This window comes from Rhinolophus sinicus, linkage group LG10 (genome assembly GCF_036562045.2).
Source record: "Rhinolophus sinicus isolate RSC01 linkage group LG10, ASM3656204v1, whole genome shotgun sequence".
Classification (NCBI taxonomy): Eukaryota; Metazoa; Chordata; class Mammalia; order Chiroptera; family Rhinolophidae; genus Rhinolophus; species Rhinolophus sinicus.
In genome coordinates, this window is record NC_133759.1 from 13,399,036 (window position 1) to 13,414,737 (window position 15,702).

The following is a 15,702-nucleotide window of genomic DNA, read 5'->3' on the forward strand; positions in this document are numbered from 1 at the left end:
ACCACTAAATAGATAAATGTAGAAGATAATTTTAGATAGTGACCAGTATGATAAAGAAAATAAAACAGGATGATGTGATGGAGAAATGAGAGTGACTCTTGCCTGGCTGATCAAGGAAAGCCTCTTAAACTGAGACCTGAATAACAAGAAAGCAGCAATCTTGAGATCTGGGAAAAGACTGTCTTGTAAAGAGAGAACTGCAAGTGCAAAGGCCCTGAGGCAGGGACAAACTCCTGAGACAGGGTTGGCCGCTGTAGCTGGAGCAGAGGAAATGGGGCAGGGTTGGAGAGGTTCCTTGCATCCATTTCCACCCCCACTCCCTCAGTGACCTGCCCCTTCAGACTGCCCCTTTGGTTATGCACAGCTTACACCACTCGCCTCGGGCTGGCAGCAGTTCCTCGGGATGAGACTATATTTAGACACTACTCTCCTTTCTGTGGGCCTAGAACATACCGTGTCTTTTTAAGATGATCAATATGGAATGGGTGCTATTTATAGAGACCCCACGTCAATTCCTGGGGCCTGAGACCCTCAAATGGGGGAGGGAGTCCAGGACCAGGCTTTGCGGGGACAGGCACCAAGGCTGGCATGACACTGGACTCTTTGAAACTTGTAGTACCTTCCCTGCCTGCCGTGCCACTGTCACTCCATCCCCTGGGTTGAGGAGCTGGTGCCCACAGCTGCCCCACCTCCAACCTCATTTCCTGGAGAGGTATCCGGTGTGCCCCAAGCCAAAAATTTAGCTGTGATTGTTGCAGTCAGAGTCCAGTGGGACAATTCATCAATCTCTCGTGCCTATTCCTCACTCTGTTTACTACTCTGGGTAGATAGGAAAGGATACTGAGGACCCTCAGGCCTCCCAGGTTCACTCACGGGCCAGAGAGAGATCTGTCTGGGACAGAGAAAATGCGAGGTTGGAGTCAGGAGTTCAGCCTCTGTGGTGGGAGGTTAATGTGGCCCAGAGCAGCCAAGGGAGGCTGCCTGGAGGAGGTGGGATTAGAGCCCAGCCATGGATGATGCACAGAATTTGGAGAGGTGAAAGGGATCAGATAGCCTTTGCAAGCCTGTTGTAGGAAGAAACTGTTTCTGCTCTGAGGCTGGACTTCTCTTTCTCTTCAGTTTCTTCTCCTGATTAAATCTCCCAGGGCAGCAGTGGAAACTTGAGTCCCCACGGGGCATTAACGAAGTAGAAGGACGGGGCTGCTCTCACGGCCTCTGTGTGGGCCCAGGGAGATCCCTCACCCACTTGGAGATGCCGCTGTTGTCATTTCCAAGGGCTTTCACTCCCCTCCTTACAGCCCTGGGAGGCCCAGGGTCTGCACTAGTCACCTGATAGGCTCAAGGTCACACAGGGCTGCAGGGAGCCCTAAGCCCAAGGCCCATGTCTCCCTGGCCCCACCTAGGTCTTGCCCACACAGTCCCCGTGCTTTCTGGGAATGGATTTTGATCAGTAGAAAGGCTCTTCCTGGCATCAGAAGGGTGGTAAACGCCTTTGTGGCGGGTATTGATTCCTCGAAGGCCTGTGTGAAGGAAGGGCCTGGCTCAAGAGGCAGTTTGCAGAGGGACGGCCAGGCAGGGAGAAGTAATGTGGCTGGAGGCCCCAAACCAGTTCTCAGCTGCATTAGCTGTCTCCCTCATCTGGGCCGGGCTGAGAGGTGCCCTGGACCATCTACGATAGGAGGGAAAATCAGACCAGGGGAAGGACAAGCCCAGCCCAATCAATACCTCCTGCATGGCCATCAAAGCCCCAGCCTCATCGACCCAGGCCGATAGCAGGAAAGTGGTCCAAATGAGCCCTTGGGAGCCCAAGTGCCTGCTGTCTGCGACCCAGTGCTGCTGGCTTCCCCTTGACCTCTACCCGGGAAGATCCCATCCCTGAGTCCATTCCCCACTGGGCCCAGGCCCACCCAAAGGACACCCAGCTGGTGTGTGGTGCAGGGAGGCTGAGGGACAGAAGCCTGCCCACCACAGCCAGACTTGAGTGGAGGAAGGTACAGGAACCACTGCGGTGGGTCAGGCACAGCATAGACTGCCAGTGCAATAAAGCATCAGCTAGTTGCTAGTGAAACTGGAAACCGAGGAAAAGCCCCCACTTGCTTGCTGGGCCTGGGTGCCTATTAGATGTATAATTGCTGAGCTCCTGTGTCAGGAAATGTCTGAGAGGAGAGAAAAAACTCCAAAGGATCCCCTGGGGCTGACCATGCCCAGAGATAGCTGGACTTTGCGTCCCTTCCAGCCCTCGCCTTTATGATTGAATTAAGGACTTGTCCCCAGATGGGTCACTTGTGTTCACAGTGCATGGCACAGGTAATTTAGATGGCTCTCACCAACAAATACAAAATAAAAATCTCAAAAGCGTTATGTTGACCAAGGACAGTTGACGCACCAGAGCCCATACAGTATGACCCCATATATGTGAAGTTCTGGAACAAGGAAAACTAATCTATGGTGATAGAAATCAGCAGATTGACTGCAAAGGGACAGTAGTGGGTGATGGGACTGTTTACTGTCTTAATTGGGGTAATAGTTACACCCAACTGTACACCTAAAATCTGCGCGTTTCCTTATGTATATATTATACCCCAATTTAAAAGTATTAAGGAAAAAGGTCTGTACGTTTGGCTATCCTTTCAGACACTTTTTATGGCACAGGTTCTGTGTGTTAGATTGGCTTATCCCCCTCTGGGGGCCACGAGGGCCTATAGTGTAGACCTCCCAGGTTTCTTTGGGGGCATTTCTGTCTCTCTCAGTGCACACAGTAGGTGCCCCTTAAATGCCTCGGTTGCCAAGGCATCAGTGCACAGTTCCCCTCCAAAGCCCTTTTTTCAGCCCAGGTAATGAGAAAAATAAGTTGGAAAAAAGGGGATTAGCAGAAGACTTCAGATGCTGATTTCTGTCACGTGGACACCTGTGTGCCAGGAAGAAGGGCTTTTCCTGGGCCATAGGTGGGCACCTTTCTGGCTAGATTGTGTGTACTGTGTGTATGTATTATGGGTGGTCCAGGGTCTGGGGCAGAAGTGCCCCTGGGTGACTGAGCCAGCTCTTTAACTTCTGGGAGTAGTATAGTAGTTCCCCCCTTCCATCCGTGGTTTCGCTTTCCACGGTTGCATTTACCAAACGCAGTCTGAAAATATTAAATGGAAAATTCCAGAAATAAACAATTCATAAGTTTTAAACTGTGCACCATTCTGCATAGCGTGATGAAATCTCACACCATCACTCTGTCCTGCCTGGAACGTGAATCATCCCTTTCATCCCTTTGCCCAACATCTCCACGCTGTATATGCTTGGACCCTTTAGTCCCTTAGTGGCTGTCTCAGTGATCAGAGAACGAGACCACAGTCACATAACTTTTACTACAGTAGATTGTTATAATTATTCATTTTATTATTAGTTACTGTTGTTAATCTCTTACTGTGCCTGATTTATAAATTAAACTTTATCATAGATATATATGTATAGGAAGAAACACAGTAGATTCAGGATTTGATACTATTCGTGGTTTCAGGCACCCACTGGGGGCCTTGGAATGTACCCCCTGAGAATCAGAGGGGACTACGATAGCTCATCCAGATTCACACCCTGGAGACCTAAGACCCAGGGGCAATGTTGGGCCTTGACTGACAGCTCAGTGCTGCTCAGCACATTATAGATCCCCTATGCATGCAACAGTAAAGGGGGTGACTAGGAAGACTCAAACTTGGGGAGAAGGGGGTGCCATGTGCCCTATGGAGGGATCTGAATGACCTGGGAAGTTTGCCGTTCCCCTGGCCTGGCAGCAACACCAGTGAACACTCAGTGAGACGAGTGAGCTGCTTCCAGACCCCCAAACCCTGTCCTTATTGTGGGGAAGATGGGATGAAAATACAGGGCACTTGGGCGGAATCCAGGACTCAGGCCAAAGGTGCCCCGCCCCGCATACCAGCTCTCCCCTCAGCTCCCACTCCAGAGTGGGGCCTGGTCTCAGGGACCCCTGGTTCATCCCTGCCTGGGCAATCACTTCCACAGAGCAAGCCGGTGGGGTTTTCGTGTCAGCTGAATTCACCTAGGCTTCAGCCAGAGTGTTGGAATACATGAGATGCAAATGTATGCAAATGAGGGCATCCCCGGCTTCTGAGGTGGGCGTGTGCACCTCCGGCAGGGATGGGGGTGATTCTGTAGGACTTCCCTACATTGCTGGGGCTGGGATGGAGATTAGAGCAGGAAAACCCCCTCAGAATCCCCCTTCCCGAGAACCGGACTACGGATTGGACAGGGTTAATGCCTGTGCAGCCTCAAAGGAGTGGAGCTGCAGGGAGCCGGTTAGCTGAGGCCCGCACAAGGACGTGCCGATGTGCCTTTGGTCTGGGAGCAAGGACCTGAATGCACAGGCCATGAGCACCAGCTGGCACCACCGCCGAGCCTTTGTCCAAGCCGTGACCCCAAGAGAGCCAGGATTGTGCAGATAATTGCCTGGGAGGGAGAGATGGTCTTAAACATGCTGTCTACCCCTCCCCCCACCATCCCAACCTGTGGCTTGAGCCTGCACAGCCACGCCTGGCCACTGCCTGAAACCAGGGTGGCCACTTTCTGGTCTCTGAGGACAAGACTCCTTCAGCCCACCCCCGACCCTCCACCCCCGGCCCTCCTCCCCCTTCATTTCCCACTCCCAGGTCTGCAGGCTACCTAGCCCCACAGCAGGTGGAGTTCTGTAAAGGTTTAGGACCCGGTAGCTGGAACTCTGTGGCAGCACCAAACAATAGAGATATAAGGTGAACTACAAATGCAAGTCACACCTGCAATTTTACAGTAGCCACATTTGACAAAGTAAACGAACCAGGTGAAATTAATTTTAGCACATTTTCTTTAGTCAAGTATATCCAAAATATTTTCAGTTTAAATTCTAATTGATATTTAAAAGTTATTCATGAAATAGTTGACATTTTTTATCATACCAAGCCTTCAAAATCGGTGTGGATTTACAACCTCACATCTGGATTGGCATTAGCCACATGTGCTGAATGGCCACCCTGTTGGACAGGGCAGCTGTATGGTGCCTGAGCTTGAGAGAAAACCTGCTAGGGAATCGTTTCTGTCAGGGAAGCTGCTGACGTGCAGAAATCGGCCACGTCGCCCTGGGAGCATCTGCCCAGGCGTGGGCACAAGTGGGCCTGCCCGGCCAGGCTGCACAGAGGAAAGACCAGCCCTCCGCAGAGGACAACGAGGCTGCCCCGTGGCTTTGGAGTGAGGAATCTCAGACACTCTCCATCCAGGTGGGAGGGCCACACTTCCTGGGTCCAGAAGGCCATGAACGTTCTTCCAGGCTGTCCGCGGCCTCAGAGGTGGGAGGCAGTGCAGTGCAGTGGTTAGGCTCGCATACCTGGCTGCACACAGACTGGGGCTTGCTTACTTAACCTCTGAGTATCTGCAAAGCAGGGCTAACACCCACCCCTCCCCATAGGATTGTTGCAAGGGTAAAATAAAGTGATCCACAAACACACTCAGAAGACACTTAGTACAGCCCCTGGCACATAATGAGCATGTGAGACTGCTGGGATGACCCACCCCAGCTCATGGTTGAGAAAACTGAGGTTCAGAAAGCGGGGGAAGGTCGGGGAGGGGGGACTACCGCGGTATCCAAGGTCACAGTGTGGGTTAATGCCTGGACAATAGAGGTTAATCTGGCACTTATTCATTCATTTGTTCCTTCGTTCACCAGGCCTTTGTAGGCACCTCTGTTGGGCCTGATCATACTTGGGGAGCTCAGGATACGGCCAAAGAGAGAGGCAGGTGTGGAAGTAAATTACTCTGCCCTGCACTGAAGCCTGTATGGGAATGCAAGTGTGCCAGGAATGCAGAGAAGGGACGGGACAGCTAGGCAGAGAGGACTGGTATGGGCAGCAAGGAAGGCTTTTAAGGGTTCTCTGAGCTGGATCTCTTAGGAAAACAATGACAACAATAAACACAACAATAGTAGCAAGTGATGATCAGTGAACATTTCCTGTGTGCCCAGCATATACAAGTATTAATACATTTATGCCTCACAATGGCCCTGTGAAATTAGCTCTCTTATTAGCCCCATTTTACAGATGGGAAAACTGAGGTAGAGAACCATGAATTAACTTGCCAAAGAACACATGGCAAGTAAGTGGCCAGAAACCAGATACACAAGCAATCTGGCTTCCAAGCCACAGCTCTAACCACTTCTCCCTGTCCCACATAGGAAGAGGAATCTTCCAGATGGGGAGCTGGCGGGAGGGGAACAGAGCTGGACACAGGGCTGGATTCTGTGGTCCAGGACATTTCCTCAGTGCCAGTCTCAGCATGACTGAACAGAAATTTCCTTACAAGCCACTATGGAGTCTCTTTGCTGAGGACTTTTCCTCGTTTCCCTATCATCACCTGTTGATTTGGGATCCATCACTTTGGGAAGAAAAGTATTCTATGCTGTCATTTGTAGGACCCTGTACACAATGGGTGCTTATTAAATGTTCGATGAATCATTCAATTAATGAGTCCACAAGTTGAGATGTTAATTAGTTCTAATGTGTTCTCCTCAAGGAAGAAATGAAGTCGCTCCTGGTGCCCTTATGTCCCCCTGTGTGGGGTGAGCCGCTGCCTCAATGGTACCCACGCCCTCTCCCTAAAGGTGAAGTGGAAGGCAATGCCAGGGGGCCAGGGCATAGGTGGAGCCAGTGCCCAGGGTGGTGGATGCTCCAGCCTGAGCTTCCCCCAGACTGCAGGGCAAGAGAGAGGGGCATGGCCCGAGATTTTCTAGGAAGCCTGGGAACCGCTTCCACAGAATGCTTTGCATAAATTTACATGGCAAAGAATATTCTTTGCCTGCTGTGTTCCCAGGGCTCAGATTCCTAGGCAATCAAAATGCCAGACATGACTCAGGATGCTGGTGTGTGCCTGCCTTCGGGATCCGGAAGGAGAGTGGGCAGGAAGGGGCTGCAAGATGGGGTTAGGCTGGAGTAGGGTCCGTCCTCACTGCTCCGTAGGGTGACCCGGTGTCCTGGTTTGTCCGGAAATGAAGGTTAAGGATATCTTGGGAGGCAGGAATTTTAGCGCTGACACTAGGGAAGTCCTGAGCATGACTCCTCTACCTCAACAGTACCCACGGCTTCATGTTCTGTGTCGTGGTGTTGTAACCACCATTGATGGAGCATCAGCTGTGTGCCCCGTGTATTCAGAAAAACCTGCCTTCAGGAAGAGATGAAAAGAGGAGCCGGTACAGGGGAAACCAGTTTCTGGTGTGACAGTCAATATGCTCCCCCCATAGCACCTCTGCCCCATATGGACACCCACACAAACAGGCCAGTGACTCCCAGGCGGGTGTCCCAGCCCTATCTGAAGAAGAGGCATTCAGGCTGTTTGGGGAGACCAGACCGACCCCATGGACTGTCAGAGACAGCTCAGGCCAGCCAGGAAGGGGGCAAAGGCTGCATCTGGGGCTTAGCCTCTCAGCCAGAGGAGGGAAGTCAGTGTGGGGGTGCAGTCAGAGACGGGGTCCTGCAGGAGGTGGGTAGTGAGGAGAGCATGACTGCCATTATACAGGGCAGAAGAAGTGTTTGGGAATATCTGAGCCAGGGAGTGGTGGGTGGTACACGTGGGGGTTGGGAGGAAAGAGGAAGGATGCTGGTGGGATGTAGGGATCAGCATGGTCCCTCCTGGCAGTGGCACTGGGGATGGAGGTTGTGATGTTTGGTGAGGGTGGGGGTGGGGGTTGTGGCCAGTGTCTGAGGAAAGGATGTCAGGAGGAACCAGTTTGGAAAGGAGAGGTCACCGTTTGTTTCCGTGAATTCTTGGGAGCCAGCAGAATCTAGGGAGAGATGTACCTGGTGACCAGAAGCTGATGAACTCAGGACAGGATGGAATAGGGGGCTCCTAGAGCTTGAACAAAGCTGACAGGATAGGGAACACTAACCCAGGAGGAGTGGTCAGCTGGAAGAAGCTCTCCCAGACTGGGAAGGACATGTAGGGCTGGTGCAGATGGAGACGCTGTCCTGGGCCGGGGGTAACATCTAGAAGCGTGGCTGTGGTCTTGTAATCAAATCAGAGCCAGGCTTCCTCCCATGTTGGACTGTGCGAGAGAAGCCCCCTGCTCTTCCCCAGCCAGAGGTGGGTCCTCCCTGGGGGTGGGCATGGGGGCGACCTCCTAGGCCTGAGGCGTATGGCTGGGCCTGAGCCTGGAGCGTGCTCAGACACACTCCCTCCCTTCCTTACCCTGGCATCACCGGAAACCTTGCAGCCAGGGCTCAGCCAGTCCCAGCCACGGTAGGGCGTAGGCCCTGAGCTGCTGAAGGAAGGGCAGGGCCAGAGCCAGGTGCAGGCAGCCAGAGAACAAGAGAGAAAATGGATCCTGCCCGCCCACCATGAGCTGCCTGCGGGGCCCAGAGACAAAGGACACTCCTAGCCCGTTTACTTTGGAACCTGAGGCTGCCTGGCTGCTGGGGAGCAGGGAACTTCATCTGGAATCTGGTTTTGGAAACCACTCAGCCCCAAGGGTATGAATGCCCCTCTGGGGGCCAGCTGGGGCAAGGCCCTTCCTAAGATCCTGGGCCTCTTTATTAATGTATTAAACAATAAGATCTAGCAGTGGGTCTAATAAGTATTGTCATTTTGAAGTAGCAATGAGCATTAATGATATTCTAGATACCTGCCACACCTATAATGGGACGGAAATATCTGCAGTTTCTGTTGGTCATGGTACTGCTAACAATTCCATTTTGCTGCCTACATTCATAATTGAAGGAAATGCAAAATTTCAGTTAGAAGTTAATGAGAATGAGATGCGGCTTCCCCCGACTTCTTTCCCTCTCTCTCCAAGGGGTCTGTTAGGAACCCCTGAACTACGCAGACAAGCAAAGTTACCCTATGCTGTTAGCAGTCAGGAGAGTGGTTACCCTTGGTGAGGGAAGATAGCTAGTTAGTGACTAGAGGGAAACCCCAATCTGAGGGGCTGGGAGCAGTTTATTTCTTCACCTGGATGCTGGTTACCAGGTGTGTTCAGTTTGTAGAAATTCATCCACCTGTATACTTAGGATAATACACATGCACCAATCTGCATGAATAGTTGACTTCGACACAAATTTTAAAAACACCTTTACTAGAACAGACATATATATAGGTGCAAGCTTACACACGCGTGCGTGCGCGCGCACACACACAAACACACACACACACCGCTGGTATGTACCAGGGAGCCTCTGCAGGGCCGTTGTGTACGTGTGTCTCCAGAATCTTTGCAGGAGCATGAACACAGATGGATAGAGTGAGACACACTATTTTTAGGAAATAATTCCAAGCAAAAGAGGAGGCTTCCTGATTTACGGGACCAGCGATTGCTCACTGTGGAAAGCATCGCCCTGCAAGGGGCTGCTTTCATCCAGTCTGGCTTTTTTTTTTTTGTAATAAAAAGAATAATGAGTTTATTGTTTTTGTAAAAATAATATAAGGTCATCATAAATAATTCAAGCACTGAAGAAAAGTAAGTACAAAGAAAAAAGTTTAAAATTACCCCCATTTCCACTAGCTAGGGGGAAAAAAAAATCACCATTCACATTTGGTGACGAGTATTATAGACCTCTCTCTTTGTTCACTCAAAGATGGAAAGTAGACTGGGACATGCTTTAAAAAAACGGAACCTACTCCCTCACCTGCTATTTTTAACAATGATATTCCTTTAACTACTTGAATGAAACGGAAGAGAAGACGCTGAAGGATGGAGTTGCTCTTGTAGGTCCTGGTACGTGCCCCTCCTCCAGCCTGCCCTCTGCCCTCAAACATTTCTGGCTGCACTTCCCCCACCCCCACCCCCAGGACCAGTGGCACCCTTCTGAGGACCGCCTGCGTTGTGCTTCCTTACTGTTTACCTGTCACCTGTCCAGGTACCTAATTTACAGCAAACCACAGTGCTTGGTGCTGGGCCCTTTGAGGGCTGTGTGCACAGGTCAATGTGGCAGCAGCTCGCTGGGGTCATTAGTGACACGTTTCACAGGAGTAAGATCAAGGCAAAGCTGGCCCTTGGTTAACAAAAAGGGAATCTGTCCTGGCAGAGATCTCCAACAGGTGTCCACCCTGCCCTCCTGAACTGGTGCCCCGCCATTCCCGCGTTTGATGTAATTAGTGACACATGGCCTCCTGGTGGAGCTGTGCCGACCACATCCTGTTTTGGTGGGGCAGTCGGGAGCGCATTCTTTGGCCTCTGTGTCATGGGCAGAGCATGTTCACACCGGGTCCTAGATCATTTGTGAGGCCACTTGGGGCCACATTCTCCCAGTTTGGCGTCACGTGCATGTGCTGGCTGGACGTCCTAGGGGATGACTGGTCACCATTGTCCGGTTTCACTGAGATCAGCCCTCATTTGTTCAGACTCGAGAGGAGGGGAGCGAGTGGAGGTGTGAAGCACCCGATATGCTCATCAGCGGCAGTGTTTCCCTTCTTTGGAAGGATGCCTCACCCTGGGAATTTCTTTGAGATGCTCTCAGCAGGGCTCTGCTGCAGCTGTGTACACCAAGGTGCCAACATCTGGGTGACAACTCCAAAGTTGTTACCCAGCTGTTTCCAGAAACCTACAGAACTTGCCTGATTCTCACTCATCAGACACAGATGCCCTGTCTCTTGCCAGGTATTGGGAGCTCTGGGCCCCCGCTCCCATGCGGCACATGGTGCTGTGGGGACAGCAGACAGTGTCCTCCCCCCTCTGGCCCCACTACCCTGGCTGGGGAATCTGCCTAGAAAAGAAGTCCAGTGTGTGATCACCTTCATCATAGACCCCAGGGTTTCCTACAGAAGGGACAGGCTTGAGAAGACGGACAGCACGGGGTACTTTCTAAAGCCCTTGCCTCTCACACACATAGCCGTCATCACTCAGTCCATCATTCATTGTTCAGGACCAGCCCTGCCAGGGAGCTGAGTTACAAAGATGACAGACCCTGCCCCCGCCCCATGGAGGGTCCCTCTCAGCCCAGAGTGTGGTGGCACAGTTATGCGAAGTGTCTCAAAGTGGGCTTGGTTATGGAACCAACAGCTGCGAGTGTTTCTTGCTGTGTTGAGTGAGTGAGTCAGAATGAAGGGGCTTCGATGGCACAATCACTCTTGCCCACTTGCATTCAAACATGCTCGTTGGGATGGGAAAGGGATGAGTTACCCTCTTGCTTGTCCTGTGTATACCTACAGCCTGGAGGGCTTGGGTTTACCCAGGCCGGTGTGCTCCCGGTGTGTTTGTGAAAAGGTGGAAACGCTGTGCTCTGGGAGCATCTTTGCTGCAAACAGGCCCTTCCCTCCACCAGCACAGCCACGCCCCAGCAGGTCTGGCCACCCTGCCCTCTGTCCCTGGGCACAGCGTCAGGCCCTTTGTCTGTGTCTTCCAGCTTCCCCACAGGCAGCGTGAGGAGAGCCTGTGCCCCAGAAGCAGGATGAGAAGATGGCAGACTTCCTGTTACCTCGGGGCACCAGCAGCTTCCGCAGGTTCACCCGGGAGTCCCTGGCAGCCATCGAGAAGCGCATGGCGGAGAAGCAGGCCCGAGGCTTGGCCCCCGCGCAGGAGAGCCGTGATGGGTTGCCCGAGGAAGAGGCTCCTCGGCCCCAGCTGGATCTGCAGGCCTCCAAAAAGCTGCCGGACCTCTATGGCAACCCGCCCCGAGAGCTCCTCGGGGAGCCCCTCGAGGATCTGGACCCCTTCTATAGCACCCAAAAGGTGACTGCCGCCCACCCCCTGCCCACACTTCTGTGCAGCTCCCCTGTCAATGCAGCAGTTGGGGAGAGGCTCTGTTTGGGGCGGGCTCCCCTGGGCTTTGGGGAAGTGAGTCATCAGTAATCTATATTCCAATCACCTTAATTTTGGAGTTGAAGAATAAAAGGCCAGAAATATGCAGCCTGAGATGGTCTGGTATTATGAACGAAAGCGAGGGCAGCCACAGTTGAAAATGTCTCCTTGTGGAGTACCTACTTTGCGAATTGTCTGAGATTAGATTTCAGCTCTGGAGGTCTCCACCCCATTGCCATGATGTGTGTGAATTGGAGTCAGGCCCTAAGTCCTGTCCTGAATTGACTTTGGGCCCCAGAGCAAAGCATGTGACCCCTTTCCTAACTAGGGACAGCATGCAGCCCCCACATCTCACCCCAGAGAACTTGCTGGGCATTGGCTGTGCCTCGGTGGCCCAGACTGGGGGCCACTGCAGCAGCTGCCTGGCCCTTGGAGGCTGGCAATGGAACCATGATGGCCAGTGGGAATTCTGAGAGGCGGAGAGGGGGTTGTTCTGCCACTGTCCCTCCTGATGTAGGGAGAGGAAGTAGCTTTTGTCCACTAGGCAGGGTGACTCAGGCTCCCTCCCAGCATGGATTTCTCCTCAGAAGGTAAATCCCCCCGTTGGGGTCCCCTGTCCTGGCCTCGCCTCTTAGGACTGAGTGCCCAGTCCTGCACCTGGCCAGACTACGGCACGTCGGCTCCTGCAGAGGCCTGCTCCCCAAGCTGGCTGCCCCCACTTTGGGCCTTGCTGCCGGAGGAAAGTAGGTTTGAACGTGGGGGAGGCCTTTCCCCGGAAGGCCAGGCACTGAAGACGGGGCGGCTTTCCTTGCTGCAGTCAGTCCCAGGGCTGAGGAAGCTCTGGAGGGCAGATGGGGTCTGTGTTCACAGGGCAAGTATGAGTCTGTGACAAGTGTCAGTGTTGTGTGTCTGTGTCATGGGGTGCCTGAGTGTGTGTGCGACCATGTTTGAGACTGCATTTAGGAGGCCAGAGCCTGAGGATGGGTGTGGTCGTGGTTATCTCCATGTTTTCATGCACGTGTGAGTGGGTGAAGGGAAAGCCCACCTCGTCTATATGAACAGGTGGGAGGAGACCTTGAACCTGGTCCTTGAGCCTGATTCAAGTGACGCAGGTAGGGTGGAGGTGGGGGGCTGGGGGCAGAGTTAGGCTGGAAGTTGGGATTAGTCAGGGTGGGTGGGCCTAGGTCATGGCTGGTCAGAGCTGGACCTAAGAATTCGGGTTGGGGTTAAGGCCATAGTTGGTGGCAAGGCAAAGTGGTGATTAACTTGTAGTTAGCTGGGACAGGCAGGAGTCATGGATGGGGGACCCAGCTGAGGGTGGCGTCAGGGCTGGGCTGAGCTTTTGGGGGCTGGTGGCAGTTGAGCCTGCAAGGAGTCAGGGACACTCTCTTCTGTCCCTGTGACTGGGAATACTTGAACCGTGGCCCAGGTATGATTCTGCTCTCTAACTTTCTGTCTCTCCTTTCTGACCCCTGGCCACACTGCCAGCGGCCCCCCGGGGAGACACAGGCACCAAGCAGAACTTTGTGTTCCGATATATCTGATCAACTGGTCTCCCCAGCCCAGATTAAATGGAATCTGGTCTCACCAGCCCAACCTTTGGAAAAGTGAGACCCCAGAGCTGTGCCACCTCGGCTGTGCTGGTGTACGCCTGGGTGCAGGGTGAGGGTGGGGCTGCTGTCCTCAAGGGCTGCAGGTGGCCCAAATACCCACTTGATGGGCACGTGGCTCCGTCTCCAGCACGCCCTGTCTACTCTATGCTCCATCATGCTGTGTAGACTGTGCCTTCTGGAAGCTGGAGGAGGGGTTCATGTTGGGCTGCTCATGATACCCCCAAGGAGAGACACTAGGTTGTGGGGTGGGTCTGACATCTGTCCTGGACTCCAGGAGACAGGGTCCCAGGAGCACTGTGCTCTGCTGGGCTGGGATCTGCCTCTTCCTCACCCCACAGTCTTACTGCCGACCCAGCTCCCTTATCAGCCCTTCACTCTCCCATGGGCCCAAGGGGAAGCCACGCAGGGAGGGGAGGGTTCAGAAGGGAGAAAGGGAAAGAAGGAGCATCAGCTGGGTCCCGGTCTCTGCTGTGACAGCAGCTCGGCTGGGATCACGAGAGGTCCCTTCTTGTTGGGACTGTAATTTTGAAAGTAAACTAAATCCCACCTACCCTTGACATTCACTAAACTTGGCCTCATCCCACCGCAGCCAAGTGTGACCCAGTGAGGGTCCACCGACCTGCTGAATGTGCTGGTCCCCGTCACGCCCCGAGTACCACTGCCCCTCACTCCTCCATCAGTCCCTCTCTTCCTCCCACCCTGCCTCTTAGCCAGGGCTCTAGGGTTCTGAGCCAACAGCTGTCCCCCAAAACCTGTCTTCACAGGGGCCTAGGGGCAACTGCCCCAACCTAAAGCAGCTCTCTGTTCACAGACATTCATCGTGCTGAATAAAGGCAAGACCATCTTCCGGTTCAGTGCCACCAACGCCTTGTACATCCTCAGTCCCTTCCACCCTGTCCGGAGAGCAGCGGTGAAGATTCTGGTCCATTCATATCCTTTACGGTCAGTCCCTGCTGTGTGTACCGGCTGGGCCCCACATGGGGGGTGGACAGGGGATTTAGGGCTGAGAATAGTAGAGTACTGATGCCTGGCTGGGCCTTGGACAAGCACCACAGTCATCACCTGGCTGCTGGTTGGAAATGCAGACTCTCAGACACCACCCCAGACCTGCTGAGTGAGCCTGCGTTTTAACAAGACCCCAGGACATTCTTGGGCACATGGACATGTGGGAACCCCTGCTCTGATTCTTCAGAAAAGAAATGTCCTGGAAGCTGAACTACTGAGGATCCCAGAAGCAATGAGGCCTGTCAGTGTCTCTTGGCTCTGGTATTGGCCCCAGGTGTTCCCTCCCACTGCACCCCCTAGGCCCTGCACCTCCCCCCCAACACACACACACACACACACTCACACACACATACACACACACACTTGCAGGGACTGGGGCTCAGCCAGGGAGAAACCACTTCCCGATAAAGAGGCCTCTGGTTCATTCACACATGGGCATCTTTTCAGGGAGGCAACACTTGGTTTTTGATTAGGTGTTGACAAAATGTTTGCAGTTTCAAAGTATCTCAGAGAACTGGTTTGCGTTCAATTATATAAACCATAGCCTTAAAAAGCTGCAGGCTGCAGAAAAGAGCTATCGGTGTGCTGCAGTGTAGTAAGGGGTATGTGCTGGCCTTTGGGCCCAAGAGGGGCCCCATTTAGACCACCCATGGGACGCGGTGCCAGCATCCAATGACGAATGTTCTCCAGACTTCAGAAAAGGGGCCCCACAGACAGAGCATCTCGGAGAAGGCAGGTGCAGGCTGCAGAGTCACAGGCGTCTGTGTTTTATCGTGATGGCCTGGGCAGCCTTCCTTTGACTGGCAGCTGACTCTGCTGTTAGTAGAATCCATGCTGCTGGGCTCAGCGGTGTGATTAGTTGTGGATGTGGTGGGCTGGCCCCATGGAGCTCCATACTCTATATGGCCAAGGCAAAGACCGCACCCCTTAACCTCTGGGCAGGACGGCAGCTTCAGGAAAACAGCTGCCCAGTGAGGGACTAAGTAACTGGGACTGCTGCTGACAGCCCAGGGGTTTTCCTGTCTGGGCAAACAGGAGGGCAGGCTCTCCTTCTTGGCTCCACTTTCTGCCCAACTGGGCCCCTTGCCTGATCCTCACCCCAGGGGTTAATTGGAGAGGCTCACAGCCCAATTTGTTCTCTGCACGCGGACGCTCTCTCCCCTTCTCCAGCTCACTCCTGCCTTTCTCACAGGGTTCCTGAGACACATGCTTGTCCAGGGAAGATTCCACATGGAGGCCATGGCAGTGCCAGCAGCGGGGTGGTCTGTAGGGTGGGTACACACTGGGAAGAGGGACTGCATTCGGGGGCAGCCTGCCGTTCACAGCTACATC

General features: G+C 53.3%; 1 protein-coding gene across 3 annotated transcripts in view; it reads left to right on the forward strand.

Moving 5' to 3' along the window:
- The window catches only part of SCN5A (sodium voltage-gated channel alpha subunit 5), a 94,882-nt gene that overhangs the window by 4,657 nt on the left and 74,523 nt on the right, over positions 1-15,702 (forward strand). For 2 of the 3 annotated variants that reach the window (XM_074312597.1, XM_074312598.1), the window contains exons 2-3: positions 11,358-11,683; positions 14,177-14,294. In XM_074312597.1, the coding sequence (XP_074168698.1) occupies positions 11,411-11,683; positions 14,177-14,294 (391 nt within the window). In that variant the 5' untranslated portion in view covers positions 11,358-11,410. Of the gene's footprint in view, positions 1-11,357; positions 11,684-14,176; positions 14,296-15,702 lie in introns of all 3 variants that reach the window. The other variant, XM_074312596.1, reaches the window with a different exon arrangement.